This window comes from Hordeum vulgare, chromosome 6H (assembly GCF_904849725.1).
Source record: "Hordeum vulgare subsp. vulgare chromosome 6H, MorexV3_pseudomolecules_assembly, whole genome shotgun sequence".
Taxonomy (NCBI): Eukaryota; Viridiplantae; Streptophyta; class Magnoliopsida; order Poales; family Poaceae; genus Hordeum; species Hordeum vulgare.
In genome coordinates, this window is record NC_058523.1 from 500,418,948 (window position 1) to 500,429,464 (window position 10,517).

Consider the following 10,517-nt stretch of genomic DNA (forward strand, 5'->3'; position numbering starts at 1 on the left):
GCGGTAAGAAGCGGCAGGTGATCCTGCAGGGAGATCACGCAACAGGCCCTTCACATGCCTCCTGGAGAGGGTTTTGTACGTCGTACGGTGCAGCCTTTCTACTGTTTCTTACCGTTCATTCAAGGTCACATGCATCCATCGCTGTACGTACGCACGCACGCATGTAATATCTCTCTTTACCGTGATGAACGAGATCATATCCATGTGTTCAAAAAAAGAAGAAGAACGAGACCAAATGCAAAGCGACAGATTAGACAAGCTGACACCCATGCAATGATCCACGAAACAATCATCGTTAACTGATTCAATTACTGCATTTTACAGAGACAATTAACACACTGAACAGAGGGCGGGCGAGGTGGATGATGGACCCTAGCTAGTTACATGGGTGAATAATAATACGAAGAACCTTCTTTCTCGTTAAGGGCTGGGAACGGCAGGTAGCTTTGCATGTGCCTTCCGAGCCCGTGGGACAAAAAACAACAAGGGAGTAGTACGTAGTAGTAGTAGAGTACTAGTAGATCGACCAGCAGTGGTAGTGGTAGTAGCACATTGCAGGCCGGCCGGGGGAGTAGCTAGCTAGACACGGCCGGTCGGCCGGGTCACTGGGGTGAATATGCTGCTGCAGCTCCCAGCACACAGGCGTGCACAGATCGGGAGCAAGCGAGCTGCGTGGCCTCCGATCGTTTTCCAAGGGGGCTCGACCGAAGAACATGCACGTAACCACCGCAGGGTCCGCTCCGGAGGCCACCACAGAATCATCAGAGAAAACTTGGCGGGGTGGGGGTGGGGGTGGGGGTGGGGTACGTGGTGTTGGCACGACGGGACACGGATGGCGACGAGCTTTGATTGACCGGTGGTCGACCCGACCGGCGTCTTGGATCTGTGCTACTACGACTAGGCTATAGCTGGTGGGGTGCCGGCGGGGGTGTGGTTACACCCGCGGCCTGACCATGGGCGGCGTCGCCGACCTCCGCTTCCACTCCACGAGCCGGAGCAGGAACTCCATGACCTCCGCCGGGTCCTGCAGCGAGTAGGACGCGCTGGTCTCCTTGGCGGACTTGGACACCAGGATGCCCACGCCTTGGCCCCTCTTCCGCAGCACCTTGAAGGCGTCCTCGTCGGTGCGGTCGTCGCCGATGTACACCGGCAGGACGTCGCTGCAGCTGGCGAATCCTGGAGGAGAGACGGGGCAGAGTGTCAGCGCTCCTTCTTTTTCTTATCGACAGTGGTGTGAAACGCAAGTGAATAGAAAGAAAGAACAGACCCGGGACCGAAAACGATTGTCGTGACACTGACACCAACGGAAGATATATAAGTATGCGGAGTCGTTGCGTGCGTGCGTACCTAGCGATTCAAGCAGGAACTCCAGAGCCTTGCCCTTGTCCCACATAATGCTGGGCCGGAGCTCGAAGACCTATAAACAAATGGAGGTTCCAATCTTGATCAAGATCTTCACGAGGGAAAGGTCAACTGATGCTGTGGTTCATGGCCGAGTTCATCGGCAGCAAGGCATTGAATAACAACTCACCTTCCTCCCTTGAGTGAGCTTCAGCATGGGGTAGTCCTTCATCACGGCCTTGACTTGCTCAGCCAAGAAGTTCCATCTCTGCATGCGGTGCAAAGGAGGAGAATGGTCAGTTCAGACTTAGGAGACGAGACGATGATCAAGGACGGACGGATGATAACTAAATTGACCGCACATGACTGTTATTTAAGTGGTGAAAGTGGTTGGGCATCCCGAGATAGAGTAAGGCTCGCCTACCTTTTCATCCACACATCTGAAGTGGACGGACAGGCAGAACTTGTTGTTCTCCACCTTGGCTCCAGGTGTGGACTTCGTCTTTTCCACGAGCACCTTGTACACCTGACAAAAATGTGATTCACCACCATTAGCCCCCTCGTGCATCAACCAATTAAACACCACCGGCTAGGTAAGCACAAATGGACAGGTGTTCTTCTCCTCATTAGCAAGGTAAACTGATTGAAGTAGCTAGTGTTATAATTAAGTACCTCCTCGATCACGGGGAGGAACTCTCTTGCAGGTTGGCACACGACAGACTCAGGCTGCAGGTTGGCATGAGGTGAGACTAGTCAGCGATCGAGGTTAACCAAAGGGGCTAATTAAGGATCATTTCTTAATGGTGGTAGAGATGAAGGGGGAATGGGCATACATTGGAGCTTGGCCCCTTGATGTCCATGCCGTGGCTGCCGGCGTAGTACAGCTCGGAGAGGCCGACGAAGTTGTGCACCTGCACCGCCGCGAGAGCAAAGCCAGAGAGATTAATCATCACTCGCACTCACGAGCCCGTCATCAATTGATACGACAGAGAGAGGTGGCACGGCCGGGGAATGTACCTTCTCGCGGCACCGCCCGCTCACGATCGCCGTCGGGAAGTGCTTGGCAACGTCGCGCACCGCCTCCCTCATCTGCACCACAGACACACCAGCACAGGGCCGGGGAGACGACATCGATCAGCAAATATAGTCTTGGTTTTAGTTCCTTTCAGGCTGGCCGGACGGCCGGCCGTGGAAAAGTTGAGTGTTGCAGGGCCGGCCGGGGAGGGACTATATATACTAACCGCGTCGCTCATGTAGGCGGCGTCGGGGTTGGCGACGATGGGGGAGAGGGTGCCGTCGTAGTCCAAGAACATGACGATCTTCTTGCCCTTGGACGCGCTGGCGATTTGCTCGAACTTGGCTAGTGCCGACGGGTGCTTCCTCTGCTCGGAGCACAAGGGACGGCAAAGAAAGGTTAGAGCACTGGCCTGGAGGCAGGCAGGTAGGCAGGCAATAAGCATGCACCATGAAAAAGGACAGAGGGATGAGCGGGACTGACCATCCAGGCCGTGAGATCGTCGACGTCGGCGCCGGGGCGGGAGCGGGTGGGCGAGGCAGCGCGCATGACCTCGAGCTCGGCCCACGTGCAGTTGGCGGAGCGCGCGGCTGCGGCGGCGAGGTCGAGGTACGTCTGCCGCATGGACATGGCCCCGGCGCTGGCGGCGCTGCGGCACGCGAAGAGGCCCGCGCCGCCGGAGCCCGGCATGGCGGCCCCGCCCGCCCCAATGCCCATCTCCGAAACAACCACGTCCTGGCTCGTCGTCATGTCACTCTCGGCGCGCGGCGCGCGGCCAAAGAAGCAAACCCGGCCGGCCGGAGAACCAAGCTAAGCTCGTGTGCAACGTGCGCGAAGCCCGCAAGCTCCCGGTCTCGTTCGAACGCCGAGCTCGGGGGAGACGGCGCACACAGGAGGCACGGGCAGGTAGCCTTCGGCCCTTCAGAGAGAGCGTGCGTGCGTGCGCGCGCGCGTGTGTGTGTGGTAGCTTCTGAGAGAGAGCTTAAGGTGGGTGGAAGCGGAGTGGGATAAGCGCGGGTACTTATAGCTCGAGCGGCAGGCGCGGTAGGGGCACGTGGGGCCTGCCCGTGGGATCCCATGCGGAGCCTACGTGTGGCGCCGCCTGCCCGACGATCCTTCTCCCCGCCGTGGACCGTGTGCGCCGAGCGCACGGCGGTTTTCGTGTTTCCCTCCCGCTCCCGGTGCGCAGCCGAGGCCGAAAGAGGCGACGGGAGTCTTTTTGGTACCAAATTTGTGAAGTGTACGCGTACGCAAAGTGAAGGAAGAATCTTTGAACTAGCATGTTATATCGTCGACACGCAGTTTAGGCCGATCTTTTGAAAAGCAGCAGGCTTCCATGATTGACGCAGTGAAGGTAGCTAGGTGGAATTTCGACACGGGTGACAGTAAAAAGAAGGATATAAAGGTTGGGAAATCGTAGTCCGATTACGGGGTCCGGGCCCCGGGTAACCAAACGTGGGACACAAAAATCCACAGCTAATGTTTAAGAAAAATTTTAGGGCTCCATTGATTTAAAGGATTTTTTTTATCAAAAGGATTTAGATAGGGATTTGGAGGATTGGAATTTTTAGATTTTTTTATATTGGTTGTTTGATTCATAGGATTGAATCATGTACAAATTTTTCCTAAGGGCATCTCCAACATATGATGCAAATTTGAAGATGTAAGACAGAAGATGTAAAAATTTACATCTTCAAAAAGTGATTTTTGCATCTTCAAAAAAGTCAACTTCAATTGATGATGCAAAACGGAGATGTAAAAGAGCAACTCCAATACAAGATGCAAACTCGAGATGTAAAAACTAGTCGGCGGCAACCGAATCGGGGCGGCGATAGTGGGGACCATGGCGGTGCGACGCGATTCGGGGTGGTGGTGGGGGAGCACCGGAGGGGAGACAAGAGTGGTGAATCGGGACGGCGGTGGCGTGAATCGGGGCGGCGAAGCAACGACGGTGTAGCAGCAGAGGAACGATCATTCGAGGAGGAGAGAGGAGGAGGAGCGGTGGAGGAGTGTCGGAGGGGCGTTGGGTGTGCAACACGAACCTGGCAGCGATGGGAGCTCAAATCATACGGCAGCGCGGCGGCGATTCGACGTCGGAGAAGCAGCCAATTCAAAAGATTTGGAGGCGTGCAGCGGCGGAACCAGAGGTGGGAGCAGTGGAGCGACCAGATCAGGCAGTGGGGCGACAGCCACGACGACGATCGGCCGGGGTGGGTCAAAGCCGGGGCCGCGACATGGTTGCGGCGACATGGAGGTGGAAGCGGAATTGGGTGGGTGGTCCCGCCGACGAAGGCCCCGACGGAGAGGGCGGTTGCGACGGAGGAGATGACAGGGTCGTCGGAGTCAGCCATGGCCCGGGCGGCGGGGAGCAATTGGCGGGCGAACGGAAGGAAAATGAAGGTGGTTGGGCAGTTGGCGCGCGACCGCTGTTTTTACATCTCGTGTAGATGGAGATGTTTATTTGCACCGTGAAGTGTTGTAGTTTACATCTCCAAAAGGCAGAGATGTAATTCTTTTTTTGCATCTACCTCATTTGTTGGGGAAGTGTTTTTGGGCCCCGAAGATGCAAAAGTTAGTTATTTTTTACATCTACATCATCTATTGGAGATGCTCTAACAACATCTCTAACAACTGCCCTATAATACGACACGAAAAATGCATGGAGTAAAAAATTTAGGACACAGAATCTGATATACTTTTTGGCACAAGAAAGCAATGTCTCCAACAACAACCCTATTTTGTGCCTTAAAAAGGCGTTTTGTTCGTTGTTTTGGCACGAAATAGGGTATAACTATTGCAACAGTTGTCCTAAAATAGGGGATGGCAGCGACGGTGAGCATATCAGAGTCGGCGTCAGGGTCGAAGAGCTGGCCATGGAGCGAGGTGCCTGGCCAATGGGTGGATTCGAGGGTTACTGGCCACACCCATGCTTCCGGAATGCCTAAAATTAGCCACATGAGAGGCCTCTATTTAGGGTTGGCCATTTTTTCTATTTTGCAAATTTTTAGGATTAGGCCATTGTTGGAGGCCATTCTTTGGCCCTTCGTGCCCTATTATAGGGATCTTATAGGCATGCTCTAAGCATTCCTTTGTACTCCATTCCTAAGCATCCACTCTTTATGAGAATCATCTAGTTGTGGGTTTATGTTCAACATAATAAATATTTGAGTCAACTCTGAATACTTATATGATTATTATGTGCATGCTTATGATAGCTTCATAATTCTCTTCAATCTATTGAAATAGTTTGGCCAACAAGATCGCTATTTCTTCGGTGAGAGAGGTGCGTTGTGGTAGGTTCAACGTGGCGAATTTCTATATCCCAATGACACAAGGGGACAAGATGCATCTTTGTGTTACCACTACTAAGGATAAAACGACGGGTTTTATTCATATTTCTTGAGTTTACTTTGTCTACATCATGTACTCCATGCATTACTTCGTTCGTCATGAACTTGATAAGTTGAGAGGCTAGCATAGAAGCGATTTTGAAGTGAACTAATAGTAATAGGTGCAGGCAGGAGTCAACCTATTTGTTTATGGAACTGATGTTTGTTTATGGAAGTGATGTCTATATATACACGATCATTGCCATGAATATGGCATAACTATCCGCTTTTCTGTCAATTGCCCAACCATAATTTGTTTACCCATCGTATGCTGTTTTTCCGTGAGATATGCCATTAGGAAAAACTATGACCCCCGGGTCTATTCACAACATATTGATAAAACCTTCATTACCTCGATGTTATTTACTTGTTTTTATTTTATCTTGCTATCTACAATTATCTACACATCTCACTTGCTTGCACATAACAAGACAAGATGATCGACAACTCTCTTGCCCGCGTTGGGTGCAAGTTGTTTGTTTTTTGTGTGCAGCCGCTGAAGACAGTTGTGGTTGATATTCCTATTAGTTCGATAAACATTGGTTTCATAACTAGGGGAAATATTTACCCGCTTTGTGCTGCAATAACCCGTTCCTCTTCATAGAAAACCCAACGCAGATCACGAGTACCAATTTGCTTTACTTAGATTTTTTGCTTTGATTTCCATCTATCCTTCTAATCGTGTATGCGAGTTATATAATAAAGATTGGTTGAGTTTTTGTGCTTTACCTGTGTGCACCCATCATCATAGCATGGAACTAAAAGTAAATATAAAGATCATATGCTCATCTCATGAGAAGTAATGACTTCACACAAAAAGGGTATAAGTGATAATACTTGTTTATAGTAAACAAACATAGTGTTAGTCATGGTTGCAATCTAAGCAAGATTATGATAAAGGAGAATAGAGTCACATATAAATACACTATCTTCGACATCTTTTATGATTGTGGGCCTTCACAAAATATTATATAATGATCAAGTGTTGATGTTGGACATGGAAGACAATGTAATGATCATGGTAGTTTAAATTCACATAGATGTTATATGGTCTTGGATCCTTCAACATGTGGTGCTTGCCTTAGATCCTTTGCTAGCCCAAAAATTATGCATTAAGTAGAGATAGTACTTGTGCATCCATAACCCTGAAACCTAGTTTCTTGCCATGAGAGTCCACCATACCTACCTATGAATTGAGTAATATCCTTCAAGTAAGTTCCATTGATGCATCCAGCAATAAAAGTTGCTCCTAAATATGTATGATATATTATCGCAAGGGAAAATAGGCTTTGTATGATCTTGTGATGGTAAAAAAAAGAAGTGACAGAGTGAATAATAAAGTTTGCTATCATAAGGGGTAATATAAAGTGACGTTCCTTTGCATTAAGAGTTTACACATCCAACAAATTAAAAGCACATGACAACCTCTACTTCCATCTGTGAAGGGCCTATATATTATTTCCAAGAGTTCAATCGTGTGCTTGAGTAAATAAAGTTTATTCCTCTTCCAACCTATTAATTCTATAGTGGCCAACATCATGTGTTGAGGAAAGATTGAGATTTATATATCCAAGTGGATGTAGATGATCATGATTTATTATTGTTGACATTATCCTTGAGATAAATAGGTTGGGTGGCAAATCATTTAAGCCCCTATCTTCCAAAAATATGCCTTGAGCATGAGCAATCATAGAAGATTAAATGATAGTTGATTATGTGAACTTGCCAAAAAGGAAGCTCTTATTTAGACTCTCCTCTAGATTATGATGAATTATGATTTCCCCAATGATTGAGAACATAGTTTGTCGATTATCAATAAAGTTTATGCTTCATACTGCAATAGTTATGAATCGATTGTTACTTGTTTATGAGAAGTTATATGATAAAATACTTGCTGCTACGCTAATATTTATGATGCTCTCATGCTCGTATTCTGTTTTTTATCAAGACCTCTTTCTCAAATCACGTGGTTATTATTTTCGCGCTCGGCTTTCGATTGAGGAAAAACAAGGTCTAAGCTTGGGGGAGTTGATACGCTCATTTTGCACCATGAATTACTATTGATGTTTGTGTTGATCCTGTCCATTATCCATTATTATCATACAATTCTATGCTCTTTATGTCTCAATATGAAAGGTAGATCACTAAGAGGTAAATATCTAAAAACTGGAATTCTGGACCGGGAAACCGAGGAAAAGGCAAAAAATCAACTTGCTCCAAATGACCTGAAACTTTATGGAGATTTTTTCTGGAATATTTGAGAACTTCTCGGCTAAAAATATATGGGATAGGGGCCACCAGCCATGCACAAACCAACAGGGCCCCCAGACCACGCCTTGATGGCTTGTGGGGCCCCTGCTGGCCCTCTAGAGACCATCTTCTCCTATATGGTGTGTTCTACCCAAGGAAAAATCGTAAGTCATATTTCAGGATGAAGCGCTGCCCTCTCGAGGTGGAAACCTGGGCAGATGCCCTTTTGCTCTTCGGCACAAAGATTCTATCGGGAAAACTTCTCTCCGGGTGGGGGAAATTGAAGCCATCATCATCACCAACGCTTACTACTTCATGGGAGGACCAATATTCATCAACATCTTCACAAGCACAATCTCATCTCCAACCCTAGGTCATCTCTTGTATTCAATCTCTATCTCCAAACCTTAGATTGGTACCTGTGGGTTACTGGTTGTGTTGATTACATCTTGTAGTTGATGCTTGTTGGATGGTGGAAGATATTATGTTCAGATCCTTAATTATAATTACACCTCTGATCTTGAACATGTTGGTGATGCATGAGTAGTAATTATTGTTCCTAAGGACACGTGAGAAGTCTTGTTATAAGTATTCATATAAAGTTGGTATCCGTTCGATATTATGATGATATGGATGTTGTTACTTCTCTTAGTGGTGTCATGTGAACGTCTACTACATGACACTTTACCATGTTATGGACGTAAGGGGAGTCATTGTGGAGTAAAAAATAGATGATGAGTTGTGAGAGTAACAAAAGCTTAAACCCAGTTTATCTGTTGCTTCATAAGGGGCTGATTTGGATCCACATGTTTCATGCTATGGTTAGATTGTCTTAATTCTTCTTTCGTAGTTGTGGATGCTTGCGAGAGGGTGTAATCATAAGTAGGTTGTTAGTTCTAGTAAAAAACTATACCTTATCACCGGTCCACCAACATTTTAAATCATCTAAGTAGCAAACTTGAATCAACTCAATATGATGAATATGACTAGATACAAATTCCCATTTGTCCTCGGGAGCACTTGCTTTATATAAGAGAACTTTCAGGCATGTCCTTTGCTACAAAAAGGATTGGTCTACCTTCCTGCACCTTTACTAGTATTGTTACTTGTCACTTGTTACGAATGATCTTGCTACAAAACAATCTATCAATCTTACTTATTGCACTTGCAGAGAATACCTTGCTGAAAAATACTTATCTTTTCCTTCTGCTCCTCGTTGGGTTCAACACTCTTACTTATTCAAAGGACTATGATTGATCCCCTATACTTGTGGGTCATCAATGGGTCGTGCGTGGTGATTGGTCAAAACCCAAGCCACACGGATTGGACGTCTACACCTTAGGATGCACCTAGATCGAACGACAGTCCTTATCCCTCTCGTCAACATCTGTAGTTGTAGTTGGGATTTGATTTATATGAACTAAATGCTCTGTAAATGCTAAAATGGCTTAAATATAGAAAATGAGCCAAAAAATGTACCAGAAAATTAAACCTAGCATATAATGATGATTTCCTAACGTGGGAAAAAATGTAGGAGAGGCGATGAAGACACCGTCGATTGGATTTCAATTTTCCACTTCTCCCTTTGGAACTATGATACTTGTACTATGATATTATGGTTTCCAAGGAGCGATCATTGTAACTTGGGCCAAAGTTTACAAAACAATTCCACGGGTTCTTTAGATCATGCCACGACGACACACCGATTTCTGTGATTTTCCGAGTCCCGCTGCATTTCCTGGAATTAAATTACCGACATACCTTGTGTACATGGACACATCTCCAAGCCAAAATGTTTGAAAATTCTTCTCATTCCTTGGACAATGACGAAAATTATGCAAAGCGACACACAAATGATTTGTAGGAGCTTCTTTGCCAGCATCCACATGTAGGTCATGTTGGCATTTAATTATATGAACTAAATGCATGGTAAAAGAAAAAAATGCTTTACAGATAGCAAACAAGCCCTGAAATCCACAAGAAGATGAATGATAGAAATACAATGATGTTTGTCTACCATGGAAATAATCGAGGCGAAACGATGGATTCAACACCGGTTGGAGTACGAAACAACAAGTCTACTTTGGAAACTACGATCCTTCTTGTGATATGCCATCGATTCCAAAGGGGCGGTCATCACAACTTCTGCCAGACATTACCAATTTGTTTCACGGGGATTCACATCATGCCATGATGACACACCAATTTTCGTGATTTTTGGAATACATATGTATTTCCTCGAATTTAATTACTAACAAGCCCTACGTTGGTGAAAAATTGTCTCAAAATTAGCAAACAAGTCATGCAATGCGATAAAAAATCAGTACACATGTTAAAAGGTGATTGTTAACTGGTGAAAATAATGTATTCATTTGATAGTTGTGCACAATCACATAGCACACGGTTTATTCATTCAAGGTGTGTGCTTCCCAATCTGTGGCCGATGACACATAATGCGCGCAAAGTGAGTCATGTGTTCTGATTGGATAAAACCCAAACCACACGGATCGTGCGTCTTCATC

General features: G+C 46.5%; 1 protein-coding gene across 1 annotated transcript; it reads right to left on the reverse strand.

Moving 5' to 3' along the window:
- Positions 1-274: 274 nt before the first annotated feature.
- Positions 275-3,344, reverse strand: LOC123401856 (probable trehalose-phosphate phosphatase 4). The gene is made up of 9 exons (XM_045095712.1): positions 2,840-3,344; positions 2,583-2,723; positions 2,359-2,430; positions 2,175-2,252; positions 2,014-2,067; positions 1,766-1,867; positions 1,532-1,609; positions 1,348-1,417; positions 275-1,176 (listed from the first exon to the last, which is right to left on the reverse strand). Exons 1-9 carry the CDS (start codon positions 3,104-3,106, stop codon positions 935-937), a joined length of 1,104 nt encoding a protein of 367 aa, XP_044951647.1. The 5' UTR covers positions 3,107-3,344; the 3' UTR covers positions 275-934.
- Positions 3,345-10,517: the final 7,173 nt, after the last annotated feature.